Raw genomic sequence first — 18446 nt, 5'->3', positions numbered from 1 at the left:
GTTGCTTACCAAAGCTGTGGCAAAAGGTGATGTTGGCTTATTAACAAACAGGAATGATTTGAGCACTTCAGAATTTTGTGTTGATCTCTTGACTTGTGTATCCTTCCTTATCCTAGTTTTTAATTTCTCTGTAGGAAGAATCTAAACAAATTCCTGTGACTCAATTAGGGCAGAAATTGTTGAAGAAAAAAGGGGTGCCCTGGAATAAGAAATACCGAAAACAATATGGAGGATTACAAAAGGTAATATGTGTGTATGTTTGTTTGGTTTTACTGTTAAGATAAGTTTACATTTATATTTCTATTGAATAGCCAGTAGGATGGTAATTGAAAATACTGGCACTTGGACTAGCAAGAGCATGTGTAACAGAGGTTTGTAAGCTAAATTAGTAGACTGGGGAACACAGACAAATTTCTCAAGGGATTATCTGCCTGAAAGCTTACATCTTATTTTCCATCTGTGTGGCTGGGCTACAAAAGAATTAACCTTACCTCCTGAACCTTGTGTCTGTGGATGAAGCTACAACAACAGTACTGCCACTTGAATGTAAAAACACTGATGAGAATTAATGAATCATAGAATGTTTTGGGTTGGAAGGGACCTTAAAGATCATCTGTTTCCAACTGCTCTGCCGTGGGCAGGGACACCAGAGGAAATGCGGTACCTCTTCACGATCATAACAGAAATGAGATTTTGAAAATGTATGCCACTTTTTGGTTGATTAGGGCATGTCCATAAAATTAACAGTTCCAGTAAAACCTTGTGTTTTTCTGGTTGGTTACTGTATTTTCTAATGCTTTAAGGAAAATACTTTAGCATTTCTGTTACAGATACATGGAAAATTAATGTTTGACTGTTTTTTGAGTAGAGCTAACAATGCAGTTTTCACAATAACTATTTAAAAGTGGTTGTGAAATCTGAATGCGACTCTTCTGGGGAGGCAGATGCTTTTCTGACTTTGACAGTAAAGTGATAGAAACAAGTTGTGAGCAACCCAGTGGTAACCATTTCAAAGTTTGAGTGCTGTTGTGAATATTAACAAAGCTGACCTTTCACAAATGCCAGATCTATACCTAAAGCACATTGCTCAGTGCAATACTTACTATTGGAATAACTGTAAATTGTTTTACACTTTTGGAAGTATCAAGTGAGCTTTTGATTACGATTGAAACTGAAATTCAGATTTTGTGGGTTTGTTTCGGGATTTTTTTGAGGGAGTTCGATGGTTTTTATAGTTCGGCGGTGGGGGGAGATTGGAGGGTGGTTGGTTTCCACCACCCCATCCCTCAAGAGCCACGATTTTGTTTTGTGTAATTTGAACACCAAGCTTGTTTAAAGTATCTGCATGCAGATAAAATAAAAGTAGAGTACAGAGTGGATAAACTGGGCGAAATGGAACAAACAGGTTATAAATTCTTGAGATGCCACAATGGGCAGCATTAATTTGGGTAAGGTACAACTCAGTAGAGCAGAATTGAGCTCAAGAACCCTGTCTGGTAAGTATAGAAAGGAGCAGTTCTGCAGAGACTAGGGAGTGGAAAATACCAGCGTTAGAGGGCTAAACTAGTTGCAGTAGTCCTCTGTGCGTCTGATAAAGCAGAGGCTTTTTGATTGCCTAGTGCTGCTTTTCCAGGGACAGAGAGTATGTGCTTCTGAGAAGTGTTTTAAAAGGACTCCAGTGTCTCAAGCAATCTTTGAAATTCAGAAGTTAGTCTGATTTAATTCTAAGTGATTCATATGTGTTGAATCCAATGCTTTCGCAATTTCCTGCCTGAAGAGTCTTGAAGTTATTTAGGAAACGAAGCCAACAGCAGCATATAAAAGATGAGGCAGAAAAATGGTGGTAGGAAGAGTATATTTTCCACTCTAAACTGAGGAAATATGTGAGGAGGGATCATAAAACTGTTTGAAGGCATGGGGTTTGTGTATCAATTTGAGGATGAATCGGGTGAAGTACGTAATAGTCTACTGTATTTAAAACTGGACATCTTCATCTTGCTTTCCTTTTAGTATTTGCAGGATCATCCTCAGATATTTCATTTCAGTCCTGATGGAAAGAAGGTTGGTTTGAAGGAAACTCACAAGTTCCTGTTTAAGTCAGATTCTCAAGGACAAAATCTCCGAAGTCCTCCTCAGAGCAATGACGTCCATTGGAATTCAGGAAAAAAACCTACAAGGCTAAGGGACAGTTCTGCTAGTTGCCATTGGTTTGATCTGAATGATTCAGAAGTCCAGCCGATCAAGGAAAAGGATATTGAGAAACAATTTCAGGGTAAAGAGAGTGCCTACATGCTGTTTTATCGAAAATCTCAGTTAAAAAGACCACCTGAAGGTATGCAAAGCTCATCTTGATAATTCTGGAGGCTTCCTTCATTGGCAGTTTGTCTTCTGGAGGGCAAAGGCTGTTGGGCATTTCTGTCCCTTCCAGTTCTCTTTCTAGCAATTGTTTGGAAAAAAAATGGTTAACTGAAGATATAAAGAGGTTCCCTCCAAGGAGGCAGTGACCGGTTAATTGGCTATAGCTGACACTAACTTTTTTCTAGTACGCTTCACAAATACTAGGAGAACATCTCCTACTGAAATAAATATAAATTGTTGCTAACGGCATTCACGTGTCAGTTTCCCTTAGGGAAAGACTGATGGGAAGAAGTAAAAGCACTTGTTTGTGTCATCTTGCAGTTTAATTTTCTCTTATGAAAGGATGCAGTGTTATTGCTCTGACTTTTCAACGATTACCGTACTATAATGTCTCATCCTGATAACTTTTCTTGTTTGCCAAAACACATTTTAAGCAGCTGAGTCCAAACTAGCCTATATTATTTGTTGCAGCACGAGGAAATCCAAGGTACCAGATTCCTGAACACCTTTTGAATGAAATGAATGCTGCTAATACTGAGCTGCAAAAAAAGAGGTATATTAATGTAACTGTACAATCTCTTAAACAGCATTCTTAATCTGTAGATCTCCAAAGTGATGTAAAATGAAGTAAACTCATTGAGTAGAGCTGGATACTAAAATGACTCAATGTCATAGAGGTTCATCGAGGAACATGAATTGTATGTCCAGATTCTGTCTTCTACTAGTTCCCTGCCTCCCTGGTAGTGGTGTAACTAGGCATTCTACAGAACTCCAAGGGCAACTTACATACGGTTTAAAATTGTACCAATTTTTTGGTGAAAATCAGGGCAATTCTGGAAGGAGAATGGAATACATTGTCTTATTTATGTTTGTGGAGGGAGTTCTCCATTGGGAGAAACGGGAATGGCTTGTTTTACTGTGAAACAAGAGATAAGTGGTATCCTTGGCCAGAAATGTGGAGGAAAGAGCTAGTGGTATTCCGGTCAGTCACAACTTTTCCTTCTGTTGAGGAACACACAGAACTGGTGGTACGTCTGAATCGCAGTTGAGCTATCAAAATGTACACACAAGAGACAGAGGCCTTGTGTGAGATCTCTGTACTGTGCAAATTTCACTCCTTTATTTTTTAAATGGTGTATTTGCGGTTGTGTTTAACTACTAGGACTGGATGCAGGGTATAAAGGAGGAAGGCATGGCTGTGTCTGCCTTGACTCAGTTTCCATCCAGTTTTTCTGTCTCCGCATTTCAACAGAGTACTGATCTGGAATGCAGCCTAAAAAAAAAATTCCATCTCCAAATCCCTAAAGATAAAGTTTTTCATCCTTTATTTATAAAGTTTGTCGTTCTTTTGTGTTTCTTTGTCAGAAAGGTAGAAGCAAGGTGTAGAAACGTGCTGTCATAGTGCTTATGTGGAGGATGTGTACGCTAGCTCTATATTGTGTGACGTATAAATCGCTGTCCGCTTGGGACACCTCTTTGCTTACCCCTTGCTGGAGTGGGGAATGTGACAGTGAACTTAGTCGTGAGGCTTTGGGTTCCCGGAGAACTGTGGAGAAGCATCTCTGAAATAACCTAGCCGTTTGTTGGTGTTAAATTCACTGGTTTCTTATTGTGTTACTCTTTCAAAGAGCGGAATGTGACTCAGCGAGCAATGGCATTGATGTACATCTCCACTTGAGCTCGTGTTATAAATTTCACAATGGGGCTTTGCATCCTTCACTTACTTGGAAAGAGAGTGTTGTGGATTTGACTGTTGATAGAAGAAAAACGCTAGGAGACCTTCGACAATCAATATTCCAGGTATTTGCTATATTAAAAGACCTGAAACACTTCGTGTTTACTTGAGCTGCAACATTTACATGTGTATTTATGCCACAGTTTTTATCTCGGTGAGAAATTTTCAACAGTAAATGTTATTTTAGGAGGCTAAAAACTATATGGGTTTACATGGAAGGAAACATTGATTTGAGGTCTTTTCTCGAAGTGTTGAGGAAGACATGAAATTGATGAAATTTTAATTATGCAGATTTTTAAGCTCTAATAAGCTAAATATTTACATTTAGGCAGCATGTGTATGGATATGGATAGACACTTAGCAAAACTCCAGGCTTATTCGTAACGTTTCAGTTTGCGACAGATTTGTCTTTGTACTTTCAAGAAGCTAGCTGGCCTTAAAAGGAAATAATCAGAGTAGTTTAAGAAAAATGAAAATTAGGTAAAGGAAATATTTAGCTTAACTATTGAATGTGGTATCTTTGCATTTATTCTGTACTATGTTAAAGGAATATGACAATTTGTAGATGCTTTTTCATAGATTTCTAAATCGCTGGCTTAGTGTCAGGAAACATTGCTTTTCCTGTACCTCACAACCTTTGGTTACTGTCCAGTTGAAATTTTATTTTCGTCTGTCCGGTGACTAGTCTGAAAGGCCGAGTCCGAAATGCTTGACTGTTTTCTGTGTTACTAGGTTTGTCGAAGTAAATAGCTGTGACTCGCTAAGTGTCCAAGTGAGCCTGGTATCCAGGCTCTCACAGCTTTCTGCAAAGTTGTGATTTTGAGTGATGTCAGTTATTGCTTGCTGATGTCTTATGTAATTTTTGGTTTTTATTATTCCAATTAGATGTTCAAATCCTGGGAAGGAGATATGATTCTCAGTATTGCCAAGCCGTTACCAGCAGGACTGCATCTTTACCAGATACTTGATGGTAAGAGTACTACATACAAGGCTTCCATGTTATTTAGATGCTGTGTTTACTGCAGACATCGAGGATTTCATATGCAAAACGTCTTGGAGAAGTGTATTACTGAACACTCTTCAAACTTGCATGCAAGTCCACTGTTAAGTTATTTAGGACACTCTTATTAGTGAAATGAAGGTTTTTGAGACCTTTATATATAATCTTTGTTGTGAAGGGCAGTAAGACTTCAGATCTTATGCAGGTTAAACACACTTGTTGACAAAAGTCTATTGGTCTGTATTTTGACTTTGATTTGCTTATGAATGTTTGTTTTCATAGTATTTAGTAGGTAGAGAAGGTGATAGAAGAGAGGAGGCAAGGAGGCATCAAAGGTTAGGTCTTAATCTTAAATCTGATCTAACAAGAGTACAGTAATTTATGAAGAGTACATTAATATTTTAAAATCATGAGTTCTGTCTGCAGCTTTGCATTGTTATGTGCAATTTTAGGTGTTAGTCTTCAAAAGCCTCTTCAGCCATTTTAAAATTTTCTAGTCTTTGTGGTCTGTTTCACAAGATCAGGGTTCTACCAGAACAAAACCCAACTTTCTGTGATATTGACATCAAAATACAGAGGCACTCATAGGTGCTGTAAATATTCCTTCAGATGCTAGTATAGTGCTTTAAATGACAATGACTATTAAAAAATCTGAATCTGACTTACGAGATGAAGGTAAAAGAAACTACAGCATGGGTATTAGTATTGCAAAGAATGGGCTTGGAATATACCGTAACTAACTCGTTTATTAAATCCAACCTTTCTATTTTAAAACTATTGATTCACTGTTAAATCTCATGTAGATAGTCCTGACCAAGCAGCTTTGCCAAGTGCTAACATGGGCCTCGATTAGCAAGGGAAATTGAATCGAAGCCTTCGTGCTGCAGCCCGTTTTACTCACAGAGAGTGCTGTAGGGGTGTGTACCCACTTGCGTTGCTCTTGCTACATGAGTAAACCCTAATTACCCACCCTAAATGCTGACCATCCAACTACTTTTGTAAAGATACGCCTGAGCCAGAGTAGAGTGTGCCAGCATATTTCAATTTACCAGCTGACCCTGCTTGTCTCTTTTGCCGGGGGAAAGAACCTGATCATTTGCTCCTTTTTTAGGAGATGAGCTGACACTGGATGGCATTGGGCTGGCTGATGGAGCAGACATCTTTGTGTGGAACGGGAAGGAGGTAAAAGAGCCAAATACCCTCTCCTTGTCATTCTAAATAGTTAAGATGCAGTCTTCAGACAGGTTTTTGGAAATGTTGATCTGTTCAGCAGATGTGCTGCTGACATACCAGTGTTGGCTTTGGGGACACCACTTCAGCCCCATCTAGGATACTTTGGTTTTACAACTTGTCAGTATACCTTGTGTGATGTACAATGTGCTGCTTGATAAAATTATGAATAGAATTATACTATGTAGAGTGTGATATGGTCAGATTGATAGGTGCCTATAGATACCCAGCGCCAGTGACATTGGAGTATATTCTGAAAACACCTGGTGCCTCTTGGAAGGAGATCAGTTGATAGTAATGGGATAACAAAAACTTACGTCCCATGGTGAGTTATTCTACATACAAAATTAGACCTATCAATGACTACTTCTGTGTATGGTCTCCCTGAAATACTCTGCTCCTTTTCTAGTGTTGCATCTTCCTTTTAATATTAAGGCTTCTGCTTAACTTTCAAATACTTCCCTCAGGGGTTATGCAACACAGCATTTTATTGCATCTTTGTAATCTTCTAAAAGATTTTTGTTACAGAAGTATATGTTTTCTTTCTGATTTATCAAAAAACCCCTAAACCAAACACAAAAGAAAACATCTAGTAATAGAGTCGTCGTTGTCTTGGTTGTGTTTTTGGCGTGGTCTTCACTGCTCCAGCTTCCTGTGTGATTAGATTATCTTCAGCACGGAAATATATTCTTTGCCAAGATTGCATATCAGAAAGGCTAGATTTTAAAATTTTGATCTGTTTCAGTCACACTTTTGGGTAGTTCTTTAATATAGGAATTTAGCCCCTCAGGATATTAATCTCATGCAGGCCAAGTGTCCACTGATTTCCCTGCTGCTGTTGCCGATATATTTCTATACATGCAGACTTGGAACATGCCGTAGCATTATGCTTTCTCTTCTCAACATTTTTGAGTTACTCTGGTTGACTGATCAGTAGGCATTTTATCAAAGGTGATTTATTTCTAATGAGGGGAGAGGATCCATCTTTTTGTCTCAATTTTATTGTTGTCATTTATTACTATCCAGTCTTTTTTGTATTTTATTGATCACATCTGCATAAATTTTGCATTCTTTACTTCAGGTTGGTGGTACAAAGGTGATGACGGGCCCTGATCATGAACCTGTGGTCGTAAACGTTCTTCGTTTAGTGGAGTATAATGAAGGAGGGAAGGGTCAGCATTTCACTGAATCGCAGCACGTCTTTTCATGCAGCACAAAACTAGGTGACCTGCGCAGAGCCTTAGCGCCCTCAGGAGGAATCATCTTGAAGAACGGCTCAGGACCAGATAAAGAAGCCAAGAACTGGGAAGTTTTTCTTGAAGAAGATATGAAGGAAACAGTCAAAACGGTTGGTCTGACAGATGGATGCTCAGTACTAGTCTTAGACAGCCATGACCAGAGGTAACTGTTTTGATTACAAGTATAATTCAACAAAAAAACAATTTTGGCAAAATCTGTGTAGTTAAAATTATGCTAGCTATATATTTTTTTTAACTAATTGTCACTTCGAGCTTTTTAATTCAAGATAACATAATATGAGGTTTTGGGGATCAGTACTTATCCACTACTAGATATTTCCTTGCTCTTGAAATGCAGATGCCATCACATCCTTTGACTTTCACTTGGAAAGGGAAAAACCTAGTGAGAAAACTTGTGCCCAGTGTGCACGTCTTTGTTATAATCTGAATTTCTGAGGTTTGAGTTGTGTGGTTCTCCATGAGACTTGGAGTGAGAGAACAGAGCAGTATCAGAAGAGTATGCAGCTCTACTGAATCTCTCACTTGAATCTGAAGTTGCCAGGGGCAAATTTCTGGTCTCATTTCAGTTCCCAGAGTATAGCCTTGAGGTTAGGTTCCTGTTTTCAGAGACATGTAGATGTGCTTGTTACGTGAATTCTGATTTTCTAGTTGAAACAGTACTGAAACATTGAGATAAAATCAAGCAGTGAGAGGATTCTTCACCAAGAACTGTTTCTGTGGTTATCTACAGTAGCAGAGGCAGAGACAATCTCAAATTTCAGTTGTGACTAGGTATGCTTTACCATATTTTTTTGCAGAAGCCTTAAATCCAGCCTCAGAAATTGAATTAATCTCTGAAGTACCTTCAGAAGCTTAAGTCCCATTGAAAGACAGTTACCAAAACATAGTTTTTACTGGTTTACTCAGTACCCAGCCCAGAGGTGCCTGGATGCTGCCTGAGGCGTATGGCTCTTACTCTGTGACGTGCCATCGCTATTAATGACCTAGGGTTAAATTTAGGGTTAATTTGAGAGCTTAGGTATGTGGTGATCTAGCCCAGACAAGGTGTACTTTTCCTGTCTTTGACCATCTTCGCTCTACTCACTTTTACAGCTTTGTGAATGTGTCAAGTGGCAATTTGACTGCTTTTACATATGACATCAGCTGGCTTCAAGTTAAAAACGTCTGTGGAACCGAAGACGAAGAGAAGCACGTTAAAATTACTGCCACTATTGAAACAGTAAGGAGTCTGATTGTTCAGGGGTGTAACGCAGGCTGTTTCCCCAAAGAGCTTGACCAGTGTACTTGGGATTAGTGAGGAGTCAATTTAGCCTCAGGGCTGAAGTTTTTCTGTGATGAAAGTAGCTTGCAAGTCAGAGTTACTGTTACCTGAATACTTTGGCTGCTGTGTATTTAGACTATCATGCTGCTAACTTAAACCAGTGCAGTCTACATTGATGTGTTTTAGTGTGAAACAATTTTCTTTTTGGATCATCCTGTAAATGTGTATTTGGTGAGGCTACGTCAGCAAACAAAAGCTAAAAGAGGAGGAGCATATTATTTCTTGCTTTCAATGTAGGATAGGAAGAAATGCTGGTTTTCCCCAAGGGATGGGCTTCTCTCGTACCTTTTCTGCCTTTTAAATTATTTCTGTTACAAGAAATAGGAAGTACTACTTAGTTTTGCTCACAAAATTACTGTTTGTGAAATATTAGTCTTTTGGTAAATCAAAAAATTAAATACCTCTTTCTTTTCTTTGGAATATTGTTTTTAAGGAAAATTTCCACAAATGTGTTATGATAGCAGTACATTTATGTATTTATTGTGTATGTTTGGTATGATAAGGTTAAAGAAATGTTTTCTCAGCTGAGTATAGTGTTAACAGGAATAAGAACATAACTAGGATGCATTTCAAGTGGAAGTTGCCTTTTGTGGACTGGCATTTGAAGAGCAGATGTGTTATTTGCCTTCGGTATTCGAGGTGTTAATATTGCTTTCTTTTAGGTGATGTCAGATATCAAAATGAAAGCGATACGAGAGCTTCGGCTAGAGGAGGAATTAGGTAAGCGTTCAGCTGCCCTACCTTGAGATATGCGATAATGTTAGAATTTAATGGCTGGCTTCCTACTTTTTGCATCAGTCTATTCAAAACAGAAAATCCATTGCTGTTCGGAGTTTCTTAGGGAATAAAGAGGGTGCAAAGGACTGATTTTGAATAAAAGTTATTATTTTTCCTAACTTAAAAAAAAATCATTGTAACTCACGATTAAAGTACATTTTATGAAGGTCTTATTTTTCAGAAGCTGTTTGAGTAGGAATAATTGTGTCATCTTACTAAAGTATTACACTAAGAATTGAAGATTGCTTTTTTTACCTTTTCCTTTCTTTAAGACACTCCAGTTTTCTTTCTTTAAAGCTTTTGTTGATGCCTTTACCTGTTGAAGCACTTGGTCAGTTTTAGAGTATTTTACTGATTGTGACTTCAGAGAGAAAGTAATCTTTCACTAAAGGGTAAAAGCTAAGACTGTTCATAAAGTCACTAGGAATCTCTCTCTCCAATTGTACTTTTGATGTAGTACCTCCAGAGGGAGGCTTCTAAGAGAACCCTGTTGTTTCCATTAATCTTAAATGTTATCTGTCTAAACTTCTGAGCCAAATTCCTTCTTATCTGAATTACTTAGTACGGCTATCTCTCTTTCCTGCCCTTTTTGGTACAGCAAATGACAGCTGTCTTAGACCTGTTGGCAAAAATGGGAAACTTCTTTCTCCAGGTAAGTTTGTTTATTTAACCATTGTTCTGTAGGCAGTTCAGTTAGGGGACCTTAAGCTTCCTTTTGTCATTTCCTGGAGGAAGTACACACATGTAACTTCACTAATTTCCAGGCTTAACTGAAGCAGTTTTGTGGGGTTTTTCCGGTTTTACTGTTTGTTAACAATACCAGTACAAAGCTAGAGGTTAAATTTAAATGTTTGGTTGAGAAGTCTCTAAATAATCTGTTTACAATCACATTTAATACATCACAGAGCAACTTTCTAGATGTTTCAGGAAACGGTCATTGTTCCATGTCTTTCTAACCTGTTTACTGAATCAAAATGGACTATATGTGTTTGTTAGAGCATTGATGTGCGAGGTTGGATTTCAGAACAGCTTGAGTGGCAAACTCGAGTCCTGTGGTGATGAAGAAAGCACTGTTAGGTTCCTGTGTGCTATGAGAAGGCAGCATGTGTCTGGTGAATGAAGCACACTGAATAACTTGTGGATTCCTGCTTCCACAAGAGTGGAGGAACGTGTTCATGCCATAGCCTGCTCTTTGATTTAGATGAGTGTGTGCTACCACCTGTCACTGTGTAACTGTGCTCCTGATGGCCAGTGTTCGGCAGAAGACCCACAGCTTTGCTTTTGCTGTTAACGCAGTGGTGAGAAACTGAGTGGTTTAGCTTTGTGCTTGCTGGAAACATTTTCTGTGTCTCTGCTGTTTTGCTAGTACATTGCATTAGTAAAACACAGCCAGGAAGCCAAGGAGAAGTTAATTCCCTTCCATTCAGCACTTGTCAGACAACGTCTGGAGTATTGTGTCCATTTTGGGGGGTCCCCAGCATGAGAAGGAAGCCCTTTCACACTAGAGCCAGTCCAGAGAGGCTGGAGAGCAGCTAGGATGGTCTGGGAGCTGGAACATATGAGGTAGGAGGGAAGCTGGGTGTTTCCAGCCTGAAGAGGAAGTCTTGGTGGGGAGGTAATGGCCATCTTTAATCTTGTAACATGGACCTGTAGAGAAGGCAGAGCCAGATTCTTCTCAGAGGTGCACATGGAGAGGATCAGAGGCGGCGGACACAAGTTTCAGCAAGGGAAATTCCAGCTGGATATGGTAGAGGGGAAAGAGAGGGAGATACCCATTCCTGGAGATATTCAGAGCTTGACTGGAAAAAAAAACAGTGTGAACTGCTCTGACTTCAGAATTGGTTCTCCTTTGAGCAGGAGTTTGTACCAGATAACCTACCTTTGCCCAACCTGATTTCTTCTGTTTCCCCATACACATGGGGTGGTGAGGAGGAACCTTTATAAAAATGTTGCTTTACTCTCATCATAGGAGGCTAACGCATCTGATGTAACCACTGTGGAAATGAAGTTCTCTGAATGTCACTGAACATTTTTGTCTTACTTTAAAGAACAGCATAATAGAAAGGATGTTTTCAGGAAGCAGCAGCTTATGATGTTCTCCATGTTTTTGTCCTTCCTGAAGTGCCTGAGGATTACACTGTCAAGGAAGCGGAGCTGAAAATGGGAAGCTTGCTAGGGCTGTGTCGTGGGAAAGCTCCAACTTCCACTCAGGTATAGTAGTGCTGTGACTGAAGAGAATCTGCTGCTGCCTTTATGCTTTGTTTACATTTCCCAGTGTCTCATGTAGTCCTCTTTTTATTCCTGTAATGGTTATAAACAATATGGAAAAAATGCTTAGTGACACTTAGCATTATCTGTACCTGCATGAGGGCTCACACCGTTTATCTCAGTTGACAAAGGCCAAGAGCATATACGTGACCAATTAATTTAGCTCATTTGACTCATGGTAAATCACTTGTTATTCATCTCTTTGGGGTTGTCCGACTTCTGTGCTCTGATGTGTGTATACTTTTGTAAAGAGCATAAAGTAAGAGAGGGGAAATATTGCTCTTGATATCTAGAAGTTGTAAATAGGGAAGATAAAAAATAGTTGTGTATTTCTAAAGATCAGAGTGCTAGCTGGTTTTATGCCTTGTTTGCAGCAGGCTAACTGTGTACAGCTGGTTAATGAAGATCTGCTCAAGGCTGCTCCTCTGTTTGTCCTGCTCAGACTGTTTGCTTTAGCCCCAGGTGGTTTCAGTACTGTTTGACTGATGGTAGACTTGTGATAGCTGGTAGATGCGTGCATCAGGGACTGTTATTTCACAGCATTTCCATACTTAAATATGTATTCTGATAGCTTATACTTGCTTTTTCAGCTCTTCCTGTATTTTATTGTTGAGAGTGACCTAAATGCAAGCCCTGAGATGGAGATAGTTGTGGAAGAGACTGCCTCTGTCAAAGAAGTGAGTGGGTTTGCTTTTAAAAGCTTTTGCCCTGCCTGGGTCAGGTCTGCTGCTCCTGGAGGGCTTTGCCTTATACCCGTGTGTCCCTTCAGATCACCAGGAGACACCGAGACAAAGGACGTATTTAAACTCCAAAAGGCCAGTGAGGAGGAATGCCTTGATCTTTCACCAAGTAGTAAAGAGAGATCCTTGCTTTTTCCCAAACACGAGTGTAATCTGACAGCTTCATGCCTGGCTAGCCTCTCCTTTTCTATACAGCAGTCCTCAGCATGATACGCAATCACAGCAGAGCCTGCCACGGTTCTCTTGTCGTTATCAAGCTGAATGCACAGAATTGAACTGAGAGGAGTCAGGAGGAATTGTGCACAGAGCAGAGGAAGCGATTCTCTGCCATCCAGACTTCTGGCACAGAGTGCCTGGAAAGGGTTGAGTTTGCATTTCTGAAAGATGCATTTGCAAACCCTGGGATGGAATTTGTTCAAGTAAAGCAACAAACTGACAGCACACATTGTTTGTTTGTTTTCTAACAGTTTGTAAAAGCTGACTCACCTGATATAGTAAATTTCTTGCCTGAAAGCAATCTGATACTTGAAGGGTTTAATGTATAGCTCAAATTCACCGTGTCTGTGGGATTATATTGGTTTTGGGAATTGACGAGGAGTCACTCGGTTTTTGTGGTAGAAAATTATGGCGTAGATTTGCTGAAAACTTTCCCAGTCTGTGTATTGAGTCAAGTCTCACTGTGTGTTTCTTTTTTTCAGTGTCTAAATTTAATGCTGGAAAAATGTGGATTATCAGGTTAGTTGTATTATATTGTTATTTAATTATTTTTAAAGGGATTTCCGCATTTCTAAGCCAACTCTTGCTACCCTAAAACTTCAGAGTTGTAAGTTACAATGTTTTATGTGTCTTTTTAAAGTGAGGAGGGGAGAGGAAATAATTATAAACTTGCAGTCTTGCTCTGATAGAAGCTGGCTGTGCACTTGCTGTTAAAAATCAGTTTCAAGCTTTCTATTCAGTCAAAATGTGGCAAAATCCCTGGATCTTAGACTATTTGCTTGGACGCAGGTGAAGGTGCTTGGTTGTTTTGACGAGATTTGCTTTCATTGCTGGAGCCAATGCATGAGGCAAAACTGTAAAAAAAAATCATTTTTGGTCGCTTTGCAAAAATAAGTTATTCAAAATGAGATCACAGTTTGGCCTTTTTGGGAGTCTGAGTGGTAGCAATTGGTTGTGACTAAGCTTTTACGTGAGGATTAAGGAAGAGATATAGACAGCACTAGTGTGACACATGAATTTCCTGACCGAACATCTCCTTCTGTTGATGCTGATGGGGAGGAAGGAGAAGAGCCTTGGAATGGCATTGTTTTCCACTTTTTGTTGTAAATATTAATTTAATACTGAATCTGTGTTACAATGGAGTGATGGCTGCAAATTCAGCCACGCTCCGAAACCCATAAAAGTTCACCTGAAGCACATTACTGTCAGAATATACATTGAAGAGCCCAAATGAAGATTAAATATTGTGCTCTTGTGTACCTGTATGTATGAGTTGAAGTGGTTAGCAATGTCTTGAAATAAGCTTAACCTTTTTTATTTCCCTGCAGTGTAGGTTTACTGCCAAGAAACGATGGTTCTGCTTTTATTGCTTTATTTTATGTTATAGTTTTTGAAACATTGAATTTGGCCTTGTGAAGAGATTCATGATCTAACTGCTCTCATTCAAAGAGATGTCAGGCTTCAGTGGATTTTTATATTCTTGTTTAAAAAGACTGCAAGGTTTTGTTTTGGTTTTTTTTTTTCCCCTGTACAGAATTTATTGCTGAGGTTCTTTCTGAATTTGGTTTGTTTTCAGTTATGCAAGTCAAATTCTATACCTTGCAAAGAATAAAGTGAATTTTATCAGTATTTTGGTCGAATTTAAAAGTTCAGTTGTATTTGTTCATATAGGTGCTATATCTAAAGTATTGCAGATTCTGGACTGCACCATCTTTTTTTTTTCCTCTAGCATGAGGTCTCCTGGTAGACAGTTGGGGAGGGGAAGTTGGATTTTTCCTTATAGTTTTCATTCTAACAAGCCTGATGTTGATTCAAATGGTAAATTGACATGGGAATTCCTTCACTTCCTCTTAAACTAGGGAAATTAATTAGATAGGTGAGGAAGAGACATTTATACAAATAAGAGAAGACCACTTACAAACAGCAAAGTGCTTCTAGGGTCTGGGGAAGGACATGAGGATGGTGCTTTATTGAATTTGTCAGAGTTGTGTTTAAAAAAACAGGCAAGAGAACCCTTAACAGTTACTAAGAGTTTTGTAATGTTTTTGAAACAATACTGTTGGCTAATTAGTTTTCCATATGTATGGTTTTTGGTAGGTGACAGCTGGCATTTGAGAAGGATTGACTGGTGCTATGAAGCAGGGGAAGCATTGAGTCAAGAGGTAAGAGGATCCTATTTTTGACATGAATTATGCAGTAGTTTGTTTACCCCATCTTTCTGTAGAGAAGAGAGCTGCATTAAAGCAAGCGTGTGGTGGTTTTGTATGCTATGTTAGTACGCACCCTGTCTTATTTTCTCAAGGCCTTATGAAGACAGCGTTGGGATACGTACGGCTAAAATGTAAATCTTGTGCAGCTCTTATGATTAAGTCGTATGCACATAGTTCTTTTTGAAGTCTAGGCTTGCCACGTTTAATGATGCATCTGCAAGGAAGGGTGAGGTGTTGGTGGGTGAGATGCGGAGGTGCAGAGGAAATCACCGCTCACCAGGATGCTCTGGAAGGGCTCCTGCAGAGCAGGCTCCTGTAGGTGCAATACTTGTGTGCCGCTGCCAAGCTGTCTCCAAGCGGTGGATGTTCGGTGAATATTTCTGTGCTCTTCAGTGGAAAAGCAAAACACCTTGGACCTTTGGCATGCACGGCTTCAAAACCCACCACCATAGACTTTAGGAAACAAAGCACAAGAACATGTAGAGTTACAAGTGTGCTGTGCTTTCTCTTCCTGCAGGATGCCACTCTGAAGGAACTTAATGTTTGCAGAGGAGATACTTTGGTTCTGACTGAGGGAAAGCTTCTACCAAAGGTAAGAGGAGCGAGATTGTGTGCTTCAGTCAGTTGACAGTGTCTGGAGACTTGAGCATGACAGTCGCTTCTTTCTCTTCTCTTGCTTATTTTAAAAATAGTTCAGTTGAAAAATTGCAGTCAGCCATAATGAATAATGCTTTTTGTAGTTTTGCAGCTTTTTACATTTCAATCAACAGTTACAGTATCCTTCGTCTGTCTAAACGCATTCTTCTTCCAACTCCTGTAGTAAAAGGCTTTCCCACTGCAGGGTCTTTGCCTAGAAGCGTGTTAAGGTTGACAGATCTGGAGGAAATTGGTGTTTCTGGCAGGCAGGGTTCCTGCGAAGGCACAACTCTTCTACTACTGCTTCCTCCCAAAATGGTCAAAATAGAGGAACGTAAGGGCCTGCCTTCCTTTCAGATTTGTGGTGAGGATGGTGTTTGAAAATGGAGGGCCCTGCTGGGAGACCCTCTTGTCAGCAATGGTTATTCAAATGGAAGGAGTTTTTGCTAACAAACCTCAGGCAACATCATAGGATGGTTGGGGTTGGTAGGGACCTTTAAAGATCACCTAGGTCCAGTCTTTCGCTAGATCAGGTTGCTCAGAGCCCTGTCCAACCTGACCTTGAACTCTCGCAGGGATGGGGCATCCACAACTCCTCCGAGCAACCTGCTCCAGTGTCTCAGCACCCTCATGACCAGAGGCAGTTTCCTCCACCTGCTCTCGTGCCTGAGTACCAAATAAGAGAGGAGGAAAGCATCTTTACTGTTCTTTTTCTTGGTTTATTGTTTTGGTTTTTTTTAAATAGGCAATAAACACTCTTGAAAAGAACTCTTAATGAAGCAGGTAGAAGGGACCTTAATGCTGAAGGCCAGCACTTCTTCCTGGCAGACCTGTGGTCTTCTGCACCTCCAGAGGAACAGCTGTCTCTCAAACTTTGCTCGATCTGCTGCTGCTCTTTGTGCACTGCTGTGGAGGGTATGGCTTCATCTTCAGCCAGAGTCTGCTCTCCACCTCCCCTTGTGTGCCCTGGGCTCCAGCCCCCTCCTCATCCCATGCTTGAGGTGTCCTGGATGAGATGGTGACAACAGTGTTCCAGGAGGGTCGAGGATCCTCAGTGACCCCCTCACCCCGCCAGCCGGCTCCCTGCACGTGGCACAGTCCGCCATGTCCGACAGTTGTTGAGAGGGAGCAAAGCATCCAGACGTCCCGCAGGCGCAGCTGCCCTGTGCAAGGTCTCCGAGCACTCTCTAAAAGAATTGCCGATAGCCAGGTGTTGCGTGGTCCCTTCTCCAGCCCTGTCCCAGGAGCGTGGAAATGTGCCATCTCTTCTGCACTGAGCCTCAAGGAAGAGAGGAGGAGGAGGAGGCTTGGCATCCTTGGGGCTGCGGTGCCAGCACGACGTGAGGAGCCTGGTGGAGGATTCTTTGCAAGTTAATATCTTCAGAAATAACATCAGTTAGGTCCTAGGACAAACTTGGACTTTTGCAGATTGCCAAGTCGTATCTTCTAGGGATGATTGTAGGGGAGTTATGGGAGACCACCGATAGTGATTATTCCTGTAGGCACCTTATAGGACTAGCCACTGTCCTGCTCTGGTCTGACAGCTGGGGTATGCCTGTCTCCATTTCCATCAACCCCTTTCCTCTGAACTTGTGTTTTCACATAGATTGTGCTTTTGTGCAAAAGCTCATACTTGAACAAGTCTTTTCTTTCTGAGATGAAGGTAAAATTTTTCATTGTCCACACTGGAACACATGAGCTACTTGGTACTTTCTGTTCATTTTTCAGGGTTTCCTCAAAATACCCATCTGGTGGTTCAGGTCTTCAAGTCGTAAGGAACATGGAGAGAATGCACAAGACCAAGTGCATGGGATGACCTGCAAGATGAATGCTTTGCAGATGTATCCTGCAGGAGGTGAGCTTGGTCTGTTTTTGAAAGGAATCATATGGCCTGATTGTCAGCTATTTTCTTCTGGGCTTGGAGTCAAAAGCAAAATTTTAATCCAAAGCCTTAAAATCCTTAAGAAACCTATGAGTGACTGTGCAAGTTTCAGCCAGTTTACAGTGAAAGGATACACTTAGAAGACAGATGCAATTTTTTACAAGGCCATGAATTCTGAATGGTACTGTTCTGATGTTCTTTAGCTATATTTGGCTGAGGGTAAGACCTGCACTAAATTTTGAAGCAAGGGCTCTTTACTTGTCAGTAAGTAAAATGGCTTTTTCCCAGAAGGCATTGGCAGTCTTGTAAAGCTTCTACTCAGTGAGTATACAGGTGATTGGCTTCAAATGCCAGGCTCCTAATAGCACATTTAATTCACTTTGGGCTATGTTGCTTTTTGAGAAGCTGTAAAAGGAGTGATAAGTAAATCTTACATAGAATAAAAGACATTGCATACAGTATTTTAACCTGTGTTTGTTCTTCTGAAGGTGAAATCCAAGTAAAAAACCAGCTAGAGTAGGAAAGTCAAGTGAGGGTTGAGAAGGAAGAAGACAGTGAAGTGGGGGCAACTGCAAATTGGAGAATGGGAAACAAACTGATTTTCCTTTTTACAGGCAAAATAGTATTTTTCCTTTACTACTGAGTTGTGTTGCAGAGCAGGACCTCTCTCCTCTTAGAAGGTTTATTTGCATTTTTACTCCCTTTCTCTGAAACTTTTTCTGAGTTTTACTTTCTCCCCTGATGATTTCAGTGGCATAGATAATAGCAGATTTAATGTCGCTTGCAACACGCTCTACATTTCAGAATCATGACC

The 18446-nt window shown here is 40.3% G+C and overlaps 1 protein-coding gene across 10 annotated transcripts in view; it reads left to right on the top strand.

The window, feature by feature from the left end:
- USP40 (ubiquitin specific peptidase 40) overlaps positions 1-18446 on the top strand; it is a 44899-nt gene that overhangs the window by 12668 nt on the left and 13785 nt on the right. For all 10 annotated transcript variants that reach the window (XR_015258874.1, XM_086750438.1, XM_086750435.1 and 7 more), the window contains 16 exons: positions 135-242; positions 2011-2332; positions 2830-2911; positions 3987-4158; positions 4979-5063; positions 6205-6275; positions 7405-7724; positions 8675-8801; positions 9566-9623; positions 10279-10332; positions 11803-11891; positions 12539-12625; positions 13387-13423; positions 15002-15066; positions 15632-15706; positions 17479-17605. Coding sequence is in view for 9 of the 10 variants with exons in the window: in XM_086750438.1 (XP_086606564.1) it covers positions 135-242; positions 2011-2332; positions 2830-2911; positions 3987-4158; positions 4979-5063; positions 6205-6275; positions 7405-7724; positions 8675-8801; positions 9566-9623; positions 10279-10332; positions 11803-11891; positions 12539-12625; positions 13387-13423; positions 15002-15066; positions 15632-15706; positions 17479-17605 (1879 nt within the window). In the remaining variant the exon portion in view is untranslated. The remainder of the gene's footprint in view (positions 1-134; positions 243-2010; positions 2333-2829; positions 2912-3986; positions 4159-4978; positions 5064-6204; positions 6276-7404; positions 7725-8674; positions 8802-9565; positions 9624-10278; positions 10333-11802; positions 11892-12538; positions 12626-13386; positions 13424-15001; positions 15067-15631; positions 15707-17478; positions 17606-18446) is intronic.

The sequence above is a fragment of the Chlamydotis macqueenii genome, chromosome 6, assembly GCF_036417535.1.
Source record: "Chlamydotis macqueenii isolate bChlMac1 chromosome 6, bChlMac1.mat, whole genome shotgun sequence".
In the NCBI taxonomy this organism is placed as follows: domain Eukaryota; kingdom Metazoa; phylum Chordata; class Aves; order Otidiformes; family Otididae; genus Chlamydotis; species Chlamydotis macqueenii.
The sequence above is the reverse complement of the archived record's forward strand: the minus strand, read 5'-3'. Positions and strand labels throughout refer to the sequence as shown.